Raw genomic sequence first — 18,299 nt, 5'->3', positions numbered from 1 at the left:
GCATCTGGCCCCTGCCCAGAAACGGCCCCGCTGCCAGCCCCTCGCACACCGCTTTCCAACCTTGAAGGGAGCTTCGTCCCGTCACCTCCAAGCTCCACGAATCCTCAATCTTACCCTTAGAACCTCAAAGCTGAACAATTGAGCTGAGCATAGCAATCATGGCCGCTGCCTACCCTCCCAATGGAACTTTCTTCGACACGCTCAAGAAGAGCTTCGTCGATGTCCCAGTCGAGTCGGGGAAGGACAATGCTGTTCCCACCACAGAGTTCCTCGAGGCTGCGGAGAGCTTGACTACACTATTTGGTAGGTTCTAATAATTCTGGATGCTTCTATGAGGCTACATCAAAGTCTGCATAGCTAGATTGGGTTCAAATGCTAATCTGCCCTCTTTCCCCCAGACGTCCTGGGCTCCATAGCCTTCACTCCCGTCAAGAACGACATGCTAGGCAACGTCAAGAAGATCCGCGACCGCCAACTCGCCGCTCCCGCTGTATCCGAGACCCTCCAAGACCTCGTCCTGAATGAGCTGAAGGGGAAGAAGCACACAGCGACCGAGGGGCTCCTATGGCTAGTCCGGTACGCTCCCCCGCTTCTCTCCCCCCTACCAATCATCACTAACACTATCGCCAGCGGCCTCGACTTCACCGCTCAAGCCCTCCGTGCCAACCTAAACGACACGTCGGAAGAACTCTCCGCCTCCTTCCGCTCCGCCTACTCCAACACCCTCAAGCCGCACCACTCCTTCCTCATCAAGCCCGTCTTCAACGCCGCCATGAGCGCGACGCCCTACCGAGATAACTTCTATGCCAAACTGGGCGCGGATCAGGATAAAGTGCAGGCGGCGCTTGTGCCGTGGCTAGAGGCCCTGGAGAAGGTTGTGACTGTGTTGAAGGAGTTCTTGGCACGGAAGGAGGCGAAGTGGTAGAGTGCGGATGAGATGGTGGTTATGTCATGGACTGGGTGGGTGTAGTAGTGATATATACATGATGGTTGGCATGCTTGCTGCGTAGGGGTGGGGTGGAGTAGTCGAGTGGTCATTATTTAGCGTTCATGAGCCTGATGTGCACAATACTATGAATACAACACTCTTACAGAGGGACGCTCTTGCGAAAAGGATGTTGCAAAATGATGATGGGAGAGACGTATAGTCTTGACCCTTGGTAGTCGCGCAGAGCATGAAAACAGTGGCACTCCGAGTTTAAACAAGCCGCGCGGTGAGTGTGTACACCTGTATGCCACTGCTTGGGTTGCCTCAATGCATTCACAGAAATTTGAGCGTGATGGAAGCTCTTTACCTTGGACGATTTTAAATGTCGTTGAAGCACTCCAAGCACTGGCAGACAGATGTACACCCAGAAGAGGACTCTGAGTGCGCCACCTTTTTCCCGCCCAGCGTGGTAGTAAAGCGTCTGATTAACTCACCATTAGTCAATCATGGCAGAGCTGCATATATAGGTGGAGGCGACCGCATAGAAAGATTTCTTTGAATACTGACTGTATGTTAAGAGGTACACTATGCATGCAAGCAATACATCGTCACGGAATAGAGCAGAGTCCGGAGGTACCGCACTCGACTGGATGTATTGTAATATAGACGAAATGTACCCAAATAGACCGAGGATTTAGCAAGAGTCTCGTGTTTGACTCTGGTATCGGAACAGGACTTGATTTATTTGTACTCACTGATTCAACGGAGATACGGTGACGTTGTTACTTAGTGCCAATCTTCTGACTTTAAGATCGAAAGAACGGACCTACCCTTTTGAGCCATAATTTCAGATTTGTGTTTCATCATTCTCTGTATGCTTCAGGGATTGAAAGGTGTGGTCTTTGGCATCTTCTCTCGCCAATTGAGGGCCACCTATTTAGCGTGAGCTGTTACATCCGATACCAATTTCGGCCTCTTTCCTTGAAAAAGTACTCTGGGTCTACAGACAGCCTACGGGGAAAGCACCCAGTTCCTTAGGAACACATAGGCGTTCTCTACCACTCATAGAAGCCGAGCGTTACCATACCTTCTTTGCGGTCAATCCTTGAAGACGCAAAGGGAGCGATAATTGGGAAGCGCCCAGTGACTTTGGAGGCATAAGGGCGCGTGAACAGGACTCTTTGTCTCCAACTCTTTAATTCTGCCTCGGTTTCACAACCCCATCATGCACGATATAATAAACCACCGTGCTATCCGAATCGACCGTCGCCAACACCACCCTCTTAGCTGTTCTCCATTTGCTCTCCTTCTCCTCACCCGCCTCGTGTTCAGTACCAGGTGGAGGAGTAAGCTCGATCGCGTCGAACACCTCCGCCAACCTCTTCAAGCTCCACCGCTCGCTCAACCGCATTGGTAATACCCATTCGCGCTCCGGTTCGGCATGCACGTCCAATCCTTCAGGTTCTGCTTCGTCTTTCTCCTCCTGGGCATCGGTGTGCTTCTCGGCTTGCTTCGTCCTCCCGGCTTTCCTCCTCGCTTCCGCCTCTTTCAGCAATTGAACTTGCTCATCTGGATGGGTATATAGCCGCAGCGGGGGCAAGCCCGATAGTAACGGGCGCGGGAGAGGAGCGTTTGTGATTGTAGAGTGTGTGTGGAGGCGTGTTGCGGTCCAGGCGTGTTGATGAGTGAGGTTGTGCTGGATCTGGAGGGCTAGGGTTTGGAGGGGGTCACTAGTGGGATTGGAAGAGAAGAATTTCGTGAGAGGAGATGGTGTAGGAAGCGATGCCGCAGCAGAGGTAGTCATGTCGAGGTACTGCGAGTTGTCGAAGCCTAAGTGAATGGTGTCGTCTTCAGGGAAGTTCGACGGTTGAAGATTTGAGGTGACTGGATTCTTCTTGGCGAAATCTATTCCGCGAGATCACGTGATACGAACCCCCTTCACGAGAAGTTGATGTGGTCCTTTGGGAGGTATAACAGAGGATCAGATTCTTAGATACGTATTGTAGAGAGCAATGATTCAGCTATGGAGAATTTCATTCTGGGCATCCCTTCGACGCTAGTATCATGGAATCTCAGAAACAATCCTGTCTCCCTCTTTCGGCAATTCATAGAAATGCTGCATATCGACTTTCTCTTCAGGAGGCAACTGATGCTTCTCCGCCCATGCCCTTACCGCCTCGAAGTTCCGGCATTTGTGTTTCGTATGGAAGTCGACAAACGGCTCTATGGGATTGCCTTCGGGATGATACCAGATCTGTCCCAGGACACCAACATCAACGGTACACATGAGCTGTTGGCGGAGGATGTCTAGGCAGTGTGTGGTATGATAACGGATCACGTAGTCTGAATTCGTGAATGGCCCCTCGCCTTGTTCATGGTAGTAGTCGTAGTTCCATGTCAGCGCTTTACGGAGCAGGTTCTACAGCAGAATGATTAGAAACCATGACCAGCAACGCCTTGAGCACAAGTATTGGTTATGTTGCGTGAGTAATGACTTACCAAGCAGTGCAAGTGATGCAAACCTTCTACATTGGCAGGAAACCCGCCCCCGTATCGTTGGCTGACTTTCACTTGATCCGGAAGGATGCCGGATTGAGTTGCTTGATCTGCTGGAACCACCATGGCACGGTCTGAGGATAAGTTTCAGTATTTTTGACTGTTGGGGATCTCTGCTTGGTACCTACAGTTGACCCCCAGTGACTCCCATGCTGCATCGACCTCGGGGCTCGCGGCGCCCCTGAAAATGTTTGCTTTGAGCAAAGAACCGTTGAAGCGAATCGTTTCATAATGAAGGTCCACGTCTTCAACTATAGGAGCTATACGCAAGGTATCAGCTCTTGGTCCAGATCAAAGGCAACAAGACGTACAATACTGGGAAGTGTGCCAAATGCAAAATTTGTCGGGGTTCAAAACCCAATTATTGCCCAACCATATCCCTAAGAGACCCGACGCAGTCGTTAGGAGGACCAGAGGGGCATACGTCTTCAAGAAGTACCAAGTTGCAGAAGGTTGATGTGGTGATCGTTTGATTTCAGAGGAGGCGCTACAAGAAGGACACGGAAGCAGGGCCTCGTTGTCTTCTTTCTGAGAGACTGGTGTGAACCTGATAGAACTTCTCACGAGTTGGCCAAACATAGTGAGCATTTACATCAAAGCTCGCATGGATATCAAGAATGAAGTAGAGAGTGAAGGGTGACGCTGTGTTAGATAAATTGAAGGGAGGAAGGCACCTGTTGAGCTTTACTGAGAATTTTTGAACATAAGTCGAAGCAAAATTAGGTAATTGTTAGTTCGATTACACAGATTAGCGCAAATGTCGTTCAGTAGATCATCAAATGGATGACATTCTCTCGGCTCCTGCAACCATCCGTGTAGCACGCCATTTCTGTAGGCTGACCTTTGAGGTTTGCTAGACTCAGTGAAGAGTGCAATAGTACACAGCTTCGAAGCAGTTAAATTCCCAGATTATCATCATCTAGATTCAAAATCACTTGCCAGCTGCTGTGCCTCATACTGAACCCTGTGTTTCTTCAGGATTGCTTGTGGCGTATTGATGAACTGTCCCAAACAGTAGCCGGCATGTCAGTTCCGTCGCAGCAGAATCTTACATAGAAGTTTGAAGCTCTTAAATGACTCGTTACCTGACTCAGTGACTCTAGGAGATGGTACCTAGCAATTAGGAGCGGGTAGAATAGTGGGGGTTTGTATGTACAGACTAAGGACCGTACCTCCTTCACCATACCGTAGGCTGTGCGAAACGTCTGACTTCTTGATTAATAACAGCCCTCTGATATACCTACGATATACCTTCGATGCCGCAGAAGCCGGGGAGAACATTCGGCCGTCTGCAAACGGCAGTAGTACATGGACAACATGGTTCCCCGTCCAGGCTGAGCAGTGAAGGCAGACAACATCACGCGGCTCTCCCGGGCCCTGCGTGGCCCCCTGGGATTTTGTGGGTTGACAGGTACATGGCTGCGGGATCCCGATGTCAGGAGTCCACTACCGGAATCACAGTGCTATGTAGTTCCAACAGATGCGTTGCTGGCGCAAACGAAGAGGTACCAAAGATACCATCGGACCGGAAAATCTGGAGTCCGATTGGTGCGGCTGACTATCCTATGCCGAACTTCTCATCAACCCTTCCCCTTTGTTTCTTCATCGATTTCTTTGACGCTTCCTCGAAAGGAAAGCGCTACGCCTCCATCCTTGTAGGGCAAGTCGTCACGGATAACTCGGGTTCTCGCAGCAACTTGATTCTAGACCACAGCTTGACAGCCACTATTCCAGATCCGCCTGTCGTTGCTCGTAGGCTCAACACATGGCCATCCTTCGCAGCACAGCATCCTCACCGCATCTCTCCAATTGCGCCGTGGAACGTCTTGTCGCCGATATGTTGAGTATCGTGGCGTGAAGTCAGACGTCTATATCGTATTTCGCCAATGGGAAAAGGTTTCTTAGGATAGCCACGGACCCTACCCGCGTATGCCAAGTCTTCATTTACAGTTTCACAATCATTCGTCCAATAAGTTATACCGACTTCCCGACGTCCTTGATAATCCTAGGTCTATTATGAGGTATTACTTTGCCTCTTTTGATTGCTAAAAGGTGCCTCCTAGCGTGGCCCAATGGTGGAACAACACTGGAATCACGCGAAGCTCGAAAAGCATTCGGCGAGCTGTAATTCGACATCTACTCGACTAGCACCATACGACACACTGGGCTCATGGAGTTCCAAAGTCTATGCCTGTGTCATGTCGGTATTCGTATCGCCGATTGTCTCATCGAACTCTGTCTCTAGAAGATGTATATTCCATTTAAATGTGGCTCTCCCAGCCCGAATTTCTTCCTCAGAGCCTGTGGCCTTTCGCTCACTTCATTTCTTCAATCGTTTCAGAGAACGCAATTTCCTCAAGTCTTGTCATGCATCTCACCCGAGACCTCCTCGCCGCCTTGGTGATTGGTGCCTCGACGGCCGTCATCGCTGCTCCAATTGCTAACGGGCGCCTCATCAATCCATTGAAAAGAGAAGCTGATCCGCGAGCATGGAGAATTATCCCTACTCCAGAAGAGGCAGCCACCTTCACTGAGTATGGCACTTACACCGGCTACCGACCATATCAAATATACAAGTCTTATGATCATTACAGCTCATCCGCGGAAAATACTGCCACCACGCAGCAGTCCCAAAAGCGCAGCAATGCGGACAATCCCGAGACTGAAGCAACGTTCGGCTACTACGGTAGCTACAGGCCGTACGCCTCATACGGATCGTATCGAGATGCAGCGGAAGAAGCTGCTCAGAGCAAGAAGCGCGATGATATGGCTACTGCCAAAACAGAAGCGACATTTGGCGTCTACGGGTCTTATCGCCCATACACATGGTATGGAAGCTACTCGAAGGCTACGGAGGGTGCAGCGCAGAATGAAAAGCGCGGTAACATAGCCACTCCCGAAACTGGAATGTCAGAAGCGGAAGAGGGCGTCCAAAATCAGAAGCGCAACGATGCCGACAACGCCAAGACTGAAACAACATTCGGCTACTACGGCAGTTACAGGCCGTATACCTCATACGGATCGTATCGATCTGCAGCGGAAGAAGCTGCACAAAACAAGAAGCGCGACGATAGCGCCACTCCTAAGACCGAAACTACATTTAGCTACTACGGTTCCTATCGTCCATATCAATCGTATGGGAGCTACTCGAAAGCTATAGATGGCACAGTGCAGAACCAGAAGCGGGATGAAGCCGGCAAGCCTCATATTCAGGATGGCTACGGCACCTACGGGCCTTATGGAATTTACTCGAGCTACGCGAAATACAAGAAAGCCGAAGAGGCTGCCACTACCAATGCAGAGCATAATGCCTCTTGAGACGCGTTGACGTCGTGAGTAATACAGGCGCGGTAGGCTTGTTTGCATAGCTACCAGCGAAGATGGGTACCACTGCTGACATGTTGCCACCAGGTCAAGCTTGCGAACGGTGGGTGGATTGGACAAAAGACTGAAGCAGAGAGCTAGTTGGAGATGTGCAGTTGTAGGACGCTGAGATGAGCTGGAGTGTCCTCCTAGTCATTCTTTATATTATGAGTATGTAGTTGCAAGAGGCTGTTTTATCTGGATCAACGACGAAATGGTTCCATTCTATTGTCGTGGAATGTTCGATGTGTCTAAGAAGCTACTCATCAGTGTTCACCTGCTATCTCACAGTGACTTCCTCTGCAGGGCAATTATATTATGACGCCTGACAGTGCAAAAGTATTAGTGATCTAGCCATCAAGTATGCATGAACACTACGTAACCCTATACAAAAAGGTCAAACATGCCTTGGCTGTCTTGCACGCATGGTACATGGACGAGCCAACGGCGCAACGGTGAAGTGTGTACGTAGTCTGTCCAGCCCCAAACAGGGTCATGCCCAGGAACAACACGTACCTGTGGTACTTATCTCCAATCCCATTGCCAGCCTAATAACCTAATCGTGCTCCGGCCCCCACGCCGGGCGTATCACGAAACTCTAAGCTCTTGTCCATGAATTGTGACGATCGCGAACGGTCTGCCGCAGTGGAGGCAGTCATCGCCGTGCCGCAGGCGAATAGGGTTGGCACTGGGCGACCAGGGCCCTGGTACACAGCATGGAACACCCGTCAATGCAGAGTTAAAAGGCCGTCTCGGACTTCAAGCTGGATGGGCACATGGGAAATGGCTGAAGGCGCATCGTCCATGGTCGCCGACGCGGGATGGATGGCCTCCCAGGCGAGCAAATTACACGATCTTCGCTGTCATTTGTTCCGCAGATTGGACGCCCGAAGGATGTCCGAGTTCGCACGGCGATTTCGTACAATGACTGCATCTGTGAGGAGTTGTCCCCTGGTGGCTGATGTGCACGCTCCAAGCGGTGCGAGGCGCTTGGAGGCAGTGAGGTGAACGTGGATGGTGCGACTGTGCTATCATGCCCTCAGGTGCATGCCATTGACGCAGTGACTCCCTGCCTGGAAGCCGCGGCCAGGGCGTCACGGGCGTGCAGGGCCTTGGGCGTCGCGATGGGTGTTGCGGGTAGAAACGAGGTGCAGAACATGCGGGGGGAGCCCTGACTAATTCGGCGCCTGTGGTGCAAGTTCTGGCCTTTGCAGTGGGCGCATCGTGGCCTGCGAACAGCACTACTTTGGCCCAAGAATGGAGAACCTCGGCGGCTTTGTGTGCTTCAGATCACTGCGCGCATCGAATGCTGCTATTGCGACCAGCACTCCCGCCAGACACAACGTCACCCTCCTTCCATTCACTCGAATTTCTACCTGCGCGCTCGTCTATGCCCATACCGCGCCTATTGCGTCAGCTTCCGGCCTCGAAGCTCTGCCTTTGCCCCTCCTCGCCATTCACCGAAAAGACCTCTCGTCCGAACGCCGCCTTGACCGCTTTTCAGCCTCTTCCCCTTGCACACGAATAACAGGACAATAACTGGCTGCTCCGGACCCCCGATTGCGCCAACCTTGCTTTCACGCCTCGTTGCTGGGCTGGCTGTATAGCTCGCGCGCATCGCCACTGCGCGAGGAAAACCCTTCGCTCGGATCTACGGCGATGCTGGCAACTGAGCAGCACCCGACATGATATACGCTGCTCCGCGACGCTACTATTCCAATCAAACACCCGTTTATCTATACCCTTGTGTTAGCTAGCAATTGTCCTGAGCGTTGGTGGGGATGTGAGGCCTGCCTCAACGGCGTCGATGGCGAACTATCCACATCCGTTGCCGGACAACAACCTCACAGATCAATCGCCTGAAGATCCCCTTGGTCTGAACAGTTACGTCGCGTCTAATACGCGGCTTCAGCACATGGAGAGTGCGCTCTCGGCTTCACAGTCGCCCTCTATGCCTCCCAACCCTACTCTCGTGCCAACGTATTCCGATGTTCCCATGGCTTTCGCAAACGGATCGCGCGACTATCAGCCATTCGGTGCTTCATATGACCGGGCCCAAATACCGTCCCCGGCGACGAAGAGCCACTCTTTCACCCAACACCGCACACCTGTCTCGAATTTCGGCGAAGGCCCAGGCTCTGTTGCATCTGGCCTACAGCACCGACTGAGCACTAGCACCATCGGAGACTTCAGTCAGCAAAGAGATGGTTTGGACCCAAATACAAGTCCAGAGAGTGGCGTTGGGCTAGGCGTGATGGGAGTTGGGGACACAATGAACGATACGATGGGGACCAAAGCTGATGGGAGTGTCAGCGGAGACGGAGGCGAAGGCTCAGTAAAGGATAAGGACGGCAATCTGGGGCCACCTCCGTGGAGCGAAATGAAGACCAAAGCGGGCAAGGAGCGGAAACGGCTTCCATTGGCTTGCATTGCTTGTCGAAGGAAGAAGATTCGATGCTCTGGTGAGAAACCTGCTTGCAGACACTGTTTGCGATCACGCATACCTTGCGTCTACAAAGTTACCACTCGCAAAGCTGCGCCGAGGACCGACTATATGGCCATGCTGGACAAACGACTTAAGAGAATGGAAGATCGGGTGATAAAGCTGATCCCAAAGGAAAACGCTGGATCTGTCCCAGTAATGGGCAGGTCAGTCGTCAAACCACCTCTCCCCGGCATCGTTCCAAAGCCTTCAGTTGCTAAGAAACGGGCGGCGGACGAAGCATTTGGTAATGACCTGGATGACTGGTCAAAATCGGGTGCCTCAAAGCAAGTCGAAGAGAATGCGACGGCAACATCAAGAGCACGGACTACGGAGGAAAGTAAGCTCCTTACCGAAGGAGTAGAAAGCCTACCATCAAAAGAGATGCAAGAACATCTCGCAGAAGTCTATTTTGACTTTGTATACGGCCAGAGCTACCCTCTTCTTCACAAACCCAGCTTTATGCGCAGGTTAGCTTCTGGGAACGTCCCTCCAGTTTTAATATTAGCAATATGTGCTATTTCCGCGAGATTCTCGACCCATCCACAGCTTCGAACGGAGCCTGCATTTCTTCGAGGCGAAGAGTGGGCCAAGAAGGCCCGCGAAATAGCCCTCAAACGATATGACGCCCCGAATATTACCATCCTGATAGTGTATCTCTTACTTGGGCTACATGAGTTTGGAACGTGCCAAGGAGGCCGAAGTTGGATGTTTGGGGGGATGGCGCAAAGAATGGCCTATGCCTTGCAACTTCATAGGGACCTCGATTACGACCCACTGGGTGGCGAGAACGGAGAACGCAAAAAGCTCAGCTTCATTGATCGAGAAATACGAAGAAGAACAATGTGGGCGTGCTTCCTCATGGATCGATTCAACTCATCTGGCACAGAGCGCCCACTGTTCGTCAATGAACAGTTCATTCAAGTTCAGTTGCCCGTTAGAGAGCAATTGTACATTGACGAAATCCCAGCATCTACTGAAGCTCTAGATGGCGGGGTTTCTACGTCAAATTCGGAACAGCTGTTGGACGCGAAGGCAAATATGGGAGTAATGGCATACTTGATTCGCTTGGTCGCCATATGGGGCGAGCTAATCAAATACCTGAACCTTGGCGGGATAGAAAGGGAGACGATACCTACGTGGGATCCCAAGTCCACTTTCAATTGCATCAAGGACCGACTTCGGAAATTCAAGGAAACGTTACCGGAGTCCCTAGTTCATAACGAAGAGAATCTGAAGAGCCACGCCATTGAGGGGTCTGCAAACCAGCTCCTATACATGCATATCCTCTACTACCAGAGCGTTCTTTTCCTGAATCGGTTCGCTCGGCCGTCTTCGTCTGCGAATGGGGACAACATCCGCAAACTGGGTAGAACCTCTCATTTGACGGAATCGGGAGCTCATACTCCGAATGATATTCCGCAGGAATTCCTCGCCAAGGCCGCACGTAATGCCCTAGAAGCCGCGGAGCAAATGTCTATTGTGATCAGCGCGTCTGAGGACTACAACGTCGTCGCTCCGTTTGTTGGTTATTCTGCCTTCTTCTCAAGCACTATTCACATTCGAGGGGTGTTCAGCAAAAACCCACAACTGGAAGCGCAATCGAAGAAATACTTGGCTTGCAACGTCAAGTATCTGACCAAAATGAAGAAGTATTGGGGCATGTTTCATTACATTGCGGAGAACTTGAAAGACTTATACCGGCAACACGCTGATGCAGTCTTGCGTGGATCTTCCGCGGGCAACGGCAAAGTACCCCAGGAACAAATCTTTCAATACGGCGACTGGTTTGATCGATATCCTCATGGCGTCTCCAACACCGATTACGAAGACCCAGCTACCAAGGCCAAGAGAGAACCGGGCACCGACGCAGTCCTCGGCCAAAAATCCGACCTCCAAAGCGTCGAAGAGTTCTTCGCAAGCCTTTCGCCACCATCTCGAGCAGAACATCAGCGCAAAATGGCGAAAAAGAAGAAACAAAATATATCCACAAAGGACGACGCACCTCCCTCTATCGACGCAACTGCTCGGCTCCAACCCCAACCATCACCATCACAGCAAACGGCCCTTCAACACCCACCGCAAGACCTCCACCAAATGCACCTCCAGCCAGACGTCGTCGAGAATTTCGACCCGGCGTACTACGCGTCCAACCCCGCCAACGCCTCCTTCCCGGCGCCGTTCTCTCAAATCCCGGGCCAGCCGCAACCCCAGTCTCATGCCGAAAATATCGGCCTCATGAGCCATGCCGCGACCGCGAACCCGCTCCTCCCCCTCGACCTCTCAACCTTCGCTGGGTCCTCTGCCCCCGATCTCTGGAATCTAGATCTCGGGGGTATGCCGAATACCGGCGGCATGGGCAGTGGCTTCTTCCCCGACCAGAGCATGGCGTGGTTCATGCCATTCAACATGGAGCCGCCAACACTGGGCGACGACGGCGTTTTTGTGGGCGATGGGTGGGGGTTCGGTGGGCCGCAGATCGGGACGGGAGATGTTTTGGATGAGGGGGGTGGGATGGGGTCGTAACAATAGTTGAGACGGGGAGAATTTTGATGGGGATGGTATCTAAGAAGTTGTGTATAACATGTGGATTTCGGAGATGAAATACTTGCATATGGGATGGACGTTTGATACTATTTCGGAATACTAAAGGAATATGGGGACTGGCTGGGGGATGTTTGATATATGTGATATTTAGCGGGGGGAGCGTTACGGGTATATGGAAAGGTGGATTTGGATTATATTTAAGGGTTGGAGATATATATGGAGATACTTGAATTCTATCTCACAAAATATTGAATTCTGACCGTGTTTCACCAAATGTATGCTCACGTGATGGGTCAGCAGTGAGTTAGTCCCACGTCAACGACACATGCAGCACGGGAGATGTGAATGTGAAGGAGAAGCCTGGTAGTTATTATGAAAGCTAAGTACAGGTTTCATTAACGTAATCTCCTCGTCGCTAAGTTATGTTAAGAGGTTATACCAAATTCGCCCAGCGCAACCATCGCCCACTTCGTGGAATCAAGCAAAGTCGTAATCTGTGAACTCCATAAGTCCAGCACGTATTCACTAGCCCGGGTAAGCTACAGTCTCCTCTGTTCCATCTTCGTAATACTTCTTGGCAGGTGTCTATTACTCAATTAGTTTTTTGTCAGGATACTGCATGAATGGAGGTTGCCCTACAGTATCCATCTGATCCTTGTGCCTGTGACCGAAGTAGCATTGAGGGCCTCCGTCACAGTAGTAGTTAGAACAAATATGTCCAAAATAACAATTAAAGTCGAAACAGTCGCTGCCCTGGACACACGAGAGTCCGCGAGCTTTGTTCCGCAGCACAAGCGTCTCCATTTGCGTAAGTCGGGGTGCGTGTGAGTAAGGACAGCCAATGTTCTCGCATTTGCCCTTGAGATGGTAGTCGTTGCAGACTTTTCCTTTGTTGATGCGTTTGTGGAGACTGTCCTGCGACGCACGATCCGCCTTTGCAATTGGAAGATCGAGTCGTTCGCCGTCTGCGTTGAACACGATGTATCTCCGAGGCGTTTTGTTTGATGCAATAGATATTTTCTTCTCGGTGATACCAGTCTTTCCGACGCTTGCCCAAGTGGATTCTTCAAGAGGAGTTGGGCTCTTAGCAACAGGCTGAGGCTGCGCAATAACAGGTGCACGAACAGGCGGTGGTGCCGGCGCCGTAGCTACGGGGCTTGGTTGGGAGGGCGGGAGTGAGCTGATAAGCGGTTGCATCGGCATAAATGGCCGCTCTGGTAGAGGAGTGGACCGGAAGATATCATCAAACCTGATCATCTTCATGTTTAGACCGGAGAAAATAGACTGGGCCTGGGTAGATTCCACCAGTGTGATTCGGGATGCCATGGCTTGATCATGCTTGTACGGCTCCAGATTTGGTAGATATCCGTAATCGTGGCATCCAGCGAACAATATATGTTTGCAAGAAGGGTTCGCGATGAACACTCGTAAAGTCTCTGGGAAGAAAATTAGTAAACCGTCACGTGATAGCGCGGTTCTCGACCCGTGGATCGCAATTGTGGGAAGGACTCGAGGAAAGGGAACCGCGTCTAGAACAGGTAGAATGATATGATACTAAGTGGAAATGCGATGAATCGAGTAAAGGAGACGGTTGGGACAGCTTGTGTACGACGTGAGAACAAAGCTGCTCTAGATAAATCCAGCCAGTATATGACCAAATCGTCACACCCTGTAGCTTCCGCAGTATCGCGTAATTGGAAATAAAAGAATAAAAGGAAGGAAGGTTGATAGTCGTACCTTTGATCTTATGCTGTGAAATTATTAGCGCGGCTGAGTATTAATTGGTTCCCAGGTAGACACGTACATCGGCTCTCTCCTTGCCTCTACCTACGTCCAAAAAGCTGAACAGCGGTTGGTTGAGGTTGAACGACTGCGCAAACGCGTTCAACTCGGACGGGTGCTTTATGATATTGAGTGAAGCTAGCTTGTGGGAGAGGCCATCGAAGTTCGCAAAGATCTGTACCATAATCGCCCATTGGCCAGCATTTTCGTACATACTAAGTATATGGGATCGGATTGCAGTGTTTAGTCGATGGGCGGCATCGCTACCGCCCTCGCGTGCGGCGCTGAGGAGCATGTCTTGGAACTAGGAAAGGGAGAAATATCAGTTTCTAGAGGGAGTTGTGCGTTGTGTGAAGGGCACTCACGATTACACCGTCTCCATCTATGAGTACTAGAACGAAGGGGCTCGAATCCATAGTTTGTCTCGCAGAGGTGAGCTTTCAGTGAATTAGCATAGTCCAACAAATATCTGAGCGGACAGACACGTACCTGTGCCTTCATATCGTCGCAGCTGCGTTGTAATCTCCTACGGGACTGTCTCTCATTCTCGTGGTCGTCGCACTTCTCCTCATACTTCTCCTTCAGGTCTTCGAATTGTTTAATAAGTGTCTGTAGCGGGTGTTAGCCTGTAGCGTACAGCGGAAAATTTATAGAGTGAGGCATACCAATAGCAGGGATTCACGTTGGCTGTCAGACTTCTTGAAGCCCTCCACCTGGGCCAATACAGCGCTGCTGTCGATGTACCCGTTCATGCTGGGTAAAAAGATGGTAAGTAGTGAAGCCCAGGCCAAAGTGGGCGTGGGTTTGATGTAGAAAGCGGGCTGGAGGCAGTCAGACAGCTCAAAAACAACGGTTGATTTAAGTGCACAGGCCCACGGCAGATCCCTGTCAACGATCTTTTAGTGCCCCTCTCAGCATGATGGAATAGATGGCCTTTTAGGTCCTGATGGGGCATCGAACTCTTTCTCCTTCACTTGCGACACGATTACTAAGACATTCGGTAAATACAGCTGCCATTGAAGAGGAACAGGGTTGACAATGTCTAGAACACGCGTCCACCATCCTGCGCCCTCTACACCACCACCATGTCTGAGCCCTCAGCCAAGAAAGCCCGCACGACGCCTCCATACACCCTCGTTTACTGGCCTACGCTCCCCGGCCGTGGCGAGTTCGTCCGTCTCGTGCTCGAAGCTACCGCGACGCCCTACACCGACATATGCAATGGACCCAAGCCTGACCATGGCCCTGTCATGGACGCACTCAACTCCGACACAAACCCAGCCTTTGCCCCTCCGCTGTTGAAGGTGGCTGGAGAGGGCAAAGATGGTGCCGAGCTGGTGCTCTACCAGACACCGAACATCCTGCTATATCTAGGAGAGAAGCTGGGACTGGCAGGCAGCGAGGAGGGGGACAAATGGGCTGTCAATGCATACGCCCTGACGGCGCTGGATCTCAACAATGAAGCCCACGACACGCACCACCCCATTGCGAACATACTTTATTACGAGGGTAGGCTGTCTACAACATGAGCAATCCTCACATGAGCTAGAGTTAGCTCGTGTGAGTAGAGGTAACCCCGCATTGCTGACATCGCCCAGACCAGAAGGAAGAGGCCCTCAAGAAAGCAAAGAACGTGCGCGAAATCCGCATTCCAAAGTTCTTTTCGTTCTTCGAGCGCGTGCTGAAGAGTAACGAGAAGGCTGGACAGGGCAAACATTTGGTCGGGGAGAAGCTGACGTATGCTGATACGACCCTGTGGCATGTTCTGAATGGACTGCAGCATGCTTTTCCAAAAGAGATCGAAGCGCGGAAACCGGATTATCCCCTGCTGTTTGATACGTTTTACCCAGCGGTAGAGGAGCAAGAACATCTCAAGAGATATTTAGCCAGCGAGAGGAGGCTGCCTTACGGCCAGGGCATTTTCCGTCATTATCCCGAGCTAGATAGGCAATAATGAACTTTGGGCAAGATATAACGAAGTGCTGCGATGGAAGGTAATGATTTTGGAGAATTCTTACTTTCGAAAGATGTAAGTAGATCAAAAGGACATCACAGTTGCACATAATCAAACAAATATGAAGAGTCTGGAGTGTCTTGGTATTGTGGCACAATTGATTTTGTGCCGAGTTGCTTTTATGCCGAACACATTGCTCCCGCCCTAACTTGCACACCGTCCAATGCCCATCTAATAGTCTGAAGGAGCACTCTGGGGGAACTCGAAGTTGACGCCCTTGCCAGTCAAGCGCTTGTAGACCTCCGAGTAGGTATCCAGCCTGTAGTCAACACCACCACGTTCCTTCTCGTCGAGCACAATCTTGAGGATCTTGCTGCCGTCTTCGCGGGTGCGGATGCGCTTGCCGACGATCTCGACGGGGTAGACGAGGTCGTGGAGGATGGCGTCGTGGACGGCGGTCAAAGTTCGCGAACGTGGGCGCTTCTGCGTCTGAGTAGTGCGCGAGCGGTTGGAGCGCTTGGGTCGGGGAAGGATGCGGCGGGAGGCGATGATCAGGACGTGACGGTCGGAGAACTTCTTCTCGAGCTCGCGGGTGAGGCTGTTGGAGGTCAGTCAAGCGCTGACGCAAATTGATTCGGGCAAATACGTACCGCTGCTGAGACTTGTGCCAGCCCTGGAGAAGGGGAACAGGGACGAAGATGACAATCGCCTTCCTGCCGTGGCCAACCTCGATCTAAAGAATCCTGGTGTCAGCGTGCTGAAGCTGCCCAGTGCCCACCGCCTCTTCGATATTCAACCTGACCCCCGCCGTCCGCAACGCCGCGGTTTCTGACGCCGGCGGCGCATTGGATCGATTGGAAGGATGTTTCCTACTGCTGAAGGTAGTGGTTCATCTTACCTCGCGAGCAGAGACGAACTGCAGAGGTCGCAGCGAGCTCTTCATGTCCGGGATGTTGGTCTCGAGGTCGTAGAGAGCATTGGCGATGCTGGTCTCGATCTCGGAGGGCTTCGTCTTGGACGGGCTGTTGGCCGCGATCTTGTTCAACGAGGGCGACGACATGATGGCGGTGGTGTCGAGAATTGGCGATGTCGCGGTTGTTTTTCCAACAAAGACCGCTGTGGAGTGGATATATTTTAGCGAGATGCGCTATTCCGGATCTGGATAGCTCGTGCCAAGGTATTCAACCTCCTCAATGTTCCTCCCACCTCCTCGTTCGGCACAACGCGTTGCGGGTCCGACTATTAAATCAGAAACGTCCTTTCCATAGTAACATGATGGTTAAAGTAAATACTCCCGTTTACACATCACTTCCGCTGGCCATAAAGCACGAAGCAGTTAGCGTGATTTGAAGACTTCATGTAAGCATCTCCCTCGTGCTTCGTCATGGCGCGCGGAATACTTCCACGGCTGGTCCTATGTTGCCATGCTTCTCCCATCAGCCTCATTGTCAACTAGATTCCCCCTAGTTTGCTTGCAATCTCACCTTCTAAATTACTTTGACAATGTCAACCTCACGGAAACGCGTCCACTCCCTCGAGCCCACAGGAGCCCTTGAAGCTACTAGCGATGTCGAGCTACAGCGCTTGCATGGAGCGGTGTCACGTCCCTTTGCAGGACGTATTGGTGGTAACCAACAGTTCACTGTCTCTCGTGACGATGTAGGAGCAACTGACCCTAAAAACCACACGAGCACAGCTAACCACTAGCCGGCCACTGCAGGCTCAATTCGAATCCATAACCAGAAAGGCACCCGATGCGACTGCACATTTCTCGTGGCACGCAAGTATCGATCCACAGGGTTTCTCTGACCCGGAATTATGGAAAGAAGCAACCATTGAAGGCGTTGGGACTGGTCTTCAGATTTTCGTTTCTGGTCTTTACTCTCTGGGGCTGTCCTCCGCTATTACAGAAACGTCTCTAGGCCCTTTGGTGCCTGCAGTTCTCGGAGCCATTGCAAACACAGTCCTCATATCGCTTTTCATTTTTGCCGGAGGGCCTGTTTCTGGTAAGGGACATTACCAAATTGCTCTGTCATAACCTAACTACTTCTCAGGTGGGCATTTCAACCCTTTCATCACTATATCAACGTTCTTTGGGAGGCTAGCAACCCTACCACGTACAATCTTGTACGTTGGTTTTCAATGTACCGGAGCTGTTATCGGGGGTTTCCTGATGCGCGCGGCTCTCGGTCTGCCAGCAGCCGCTCTCGAAAAGATACCAGGATGTTACGTTGACACTTCGCTGGTCAACGCGGGGCAAGCATACACGTTCGAGTTCATGACTGCTTTCGCTTTGATATTTGTAGCCTTTGGGGTCGGCCTCGATCCGCGGCAACGTGTAGTCTTTGGTCCTGCTCTATCGCCAATTCTGGTTGGAATCGCTCTAGGGCTTTTCACCTTTTCTACTGGGTTTGTCACATCAGGCTACTCAGGTGCTTCGCTGAATCCAGCCCGGTGTCTTGGTCTCATGGCCGCAGCAGGTATGTGAGAATGCTTCCGAGTCTCTAATTCAATGATCTGACATCTCAAAAGAGCGTTTTGACTACCATTACGTGCATTGGCTCGGAGACATAACTGCGGCCATTTTGAACGGAATAATGTACTGGTTCATTCCAATCTATAAGGACTAAAAGAAAGCATCAAGTGTAGCTTGCAATCTTAGACAGCCTCCTTCCAGAAGAAGCTCA

The 18,299-nt window shown here is 51.4% G+C and overlaps 9 protein-coding genes across 9 annotated transcripts; 5 read left to right on the top strand and 4 right to left on the bottom strand.

Moving 5' to 3' along the window:
* Nucleotides 1-44: 44 nt before the first annotated feature.
* On the top strand, nt 45-1,191 carry BDZ99DRAFT_456815 (glycolipid transfer protein). Its single transcript, XM_033718538.1, has 3 exons — nt 45-303; nt 399-576; nt 631-1,191. Exons 1-3 carry the CDS (start codon nt 159-161, stop codon nt 923-925), a joined length of 618 nt encoding a protein of 205 aa, XP_033583977.1. The 5' UTR covers nt 45-158; the 3' UTR covers nt 926-1,191.
* Nucleotides 1,192-1,805: 614 nt separating this feature from the next.
* On the bottom strand, nt 1,806-2,842 carry BDZ99DRAFT_7202 (uncharacterized protein). Its single transcript, XM_033728848.1, has one exon. It carries the CDS (start codon nt 2,730-2,732, stop codon nt 2,124-2,126), a length of 609 nt encoding a protein of 202 aa, XP_033583976.1. The 5' UTR covers nt 2,733-2,842; the 3' UTR covers nt 1,806-2,123.
* Nucleotides 2,843-2,893: 51 nt separating this feature from the next.
* BDZ99DRAFT_430792 (uncharacterized protein) lies at nt 2,894-4,063 on the bottom strand (the record flags this gene model as incomplete). The annotated part of the gene is made up of 4 exons (XM_033717262.1): nt 2,894-3,347; nt 3,428-3,558; nt 3,613-3,744; nt 3,796-4,063. The coding sequence occupies 4 exons, from the start codon at nt 4,061-4,063 to the stop codon at nt 2,991-2,993; spliced, it is 888 nt and encodes a 295-aa protein (XP_033583975.1). The 3' UTR covers nt 2,894-2,990.
* Nucleotides 4,064-5,986: 1,923 nt separating this feature from the next.
* BDZ99DRAFT_344411 (uncharacterized protein) lies at nt 5,987-6,622 on the top strand (the record flags this gene model as incomplete). Its single annotated transcript, XM_033714421.1, has 1 exon — nt 5,987-6,622. A coding segment is annotated over one exon (636 nt), but the record flags the coding sequence as incomplete, so codon positions are not given.
* A 3,228-nt stretch (nt 6,623-9,850) lies between these two features.
* BDZ99DRAFT_456812 (uncharacterized protein) lies at nt 9,851-12,123 on the top strand. The gene has a single exon (XM_033718537.1). It carries the CDS (start codon nt 10,062-10,064, stop codon nt 11,853-11,855), a length of 1,794 nt encoding a protein of 597 aa, XP_033583973.1. The 5' UTR covers nt 9,851-10,061; the 3' UTR covers nt 11,856-12,123.
* Nucleotides 12,124-12,401: 278 nt separating this feature from the next.
* On the bottom strand, nt 12,402-14,410 carry BDZ99DRAFT_470076 (uncharacterized protein; the record flags this gene model as incomplete). The annotated part of the gene is made up of 7 exons (XM_033721607.1): nt 12,402-12,461; nt 12,516-13,312; nt 13,614-13,626; nt 13,681-13,962; nt 14,024-14,095; nt 14,148-14,267; nt 14,324-14,410. The coding sequence occupies 7 exons, from the start codon at nt 14,408-14,410 to the stop codon at nt 12,402-12,404; spliced, it is 1,431 nt and encodes a 476-aa protein (XP_033583972.1).
* Nucleotides 14,411-14,572: 162 nt separating this feature from the next.
* BDZ99DRAFT_456808 (glutathione S-transferase) lies at nt 14,573-15,769 on the top strand. The gene is made up of 3 exons (XM_033718536.1): nt 14,573-14,658; nt 14,705-15,167; nt 15,257-15,769. The coding sequence occupies exons 2-3, from the start codon at nt 14,744-14,746 to the stop codon at nt 15,610-15,612; spliced, it is 780 nt and encodes a 259-aa protein (XP_033583971.1). The 5' UTR covers nt 14,573-14,658; nt 14,705-14,743; the 3' UTR covers nt 15,613-15,769.
* BDZ99DRAFT_404321 (ribosomal protein S7e) lies at nt 15,748-16,672 on the bottom strand (the record flags this gene model as incomplete). Its single annotated transcript, XM_033716391.1, has 3 exons — nt 15,748-16,210; nt 16,263-16,345; nt 16,511-16,672. The coding sequence occupies 3 exons, from the start codon at nt 16,670-16,672 to the stop codon at nt 15,844-15,846; spliced, it is 612 nt and encodes a 203-aa protein (XP_033583970.1). The 3' UTR covers nt 15,748-15,843.
* Nucleotides 16,673-17,115: 443 nt separating this feature from the next.
* On the top strand, nt 17,116-18,242 carry BDZ99DRAFT_373636 (aquaporin-like protein; the record flags this gene model as incomplete). The annotated part of the gene is made up of 4 exons (XM_033714885.1): nt 17,116-17,271; nt 17,333-17,618; nt 17,667-18,092; nt 18,145-18,242. 4 exons carry the CDS (start codon nt 17,116-17,118, stop codon nt 18,240-18,242), a joined length of 966 nt encoding a protein of 321 aa, XP_033583969.1.
* Nucleotides 18,243-18,299: the final 57 nt, after the last annotated feature.

Source organism: Mytilinidion resinicola, assembly GCF_010093595.1.
Source record: "Mytilinidion resinicola strain CBS 304.34 unplaced genomic scaffold BDZ99scaffold_1, whole genome shotgun sequence".
NCBI lineage: Eukaryota > Fungi > Ascomycota > Dothideomycetes > Mytilinidiales > Mytilinidiaceae > Mytilinidion > Mytilinidion resinicola.
This window is presented reverse-complemented; position numbering and strand designations above follow the sequence as displayed.

Coding starts and splice junctions, on each gene's coding strand:
- BDZ99DRAFT_456815 (XM_033718538.1), top strand. CDS start 159: ATGGCCGCTGCCTACCCTCCCAATGGAACTTTCTTCGACACGCTCAAG. Junction 304..398: donor GAGCTTGACTACACTATTTG/GTAGGTTCTAAT, acceptor TCTTTCCCCCAG/ACGTCCTGGGCTCCATAGCC. Junction 577..630: donor GGGCTCCTATGGCTAGTCCG/GTACGCTCCCCC, acceptor CACTATCGCCAG/CGGCCTCGACTTCACCGCTC.
- BDZ99DRAFT_7202 (XM_033728848.1), bottom strand. CDS start 2,732: ATGACTACCTCTGCTGCGGCATCGCTTCCTACACCATCTCCTCTCACG.
- BDZ99DRAFT_456812 (XM_033718537.1), top strand. CDS start 10,062: ATGGCCTATGCCTTGCAACTTCATAGGGACCTCGATTACGACCCACTG.
- BDZ99DRAFT_456808 (XM_033718536.1), top strand. CDS start 14,744: ATGTCTGAGCCCTCAGCCAAGAAAGCCCGCACGACGCCTCCATACACC. Junction 15,168..15,256: donor GAACATACTTTATTACGAGG/GTAGGCTGTCTA, acceptor GACATCGCCCAG/ACCAGAAGGAAGAGGCCCTC.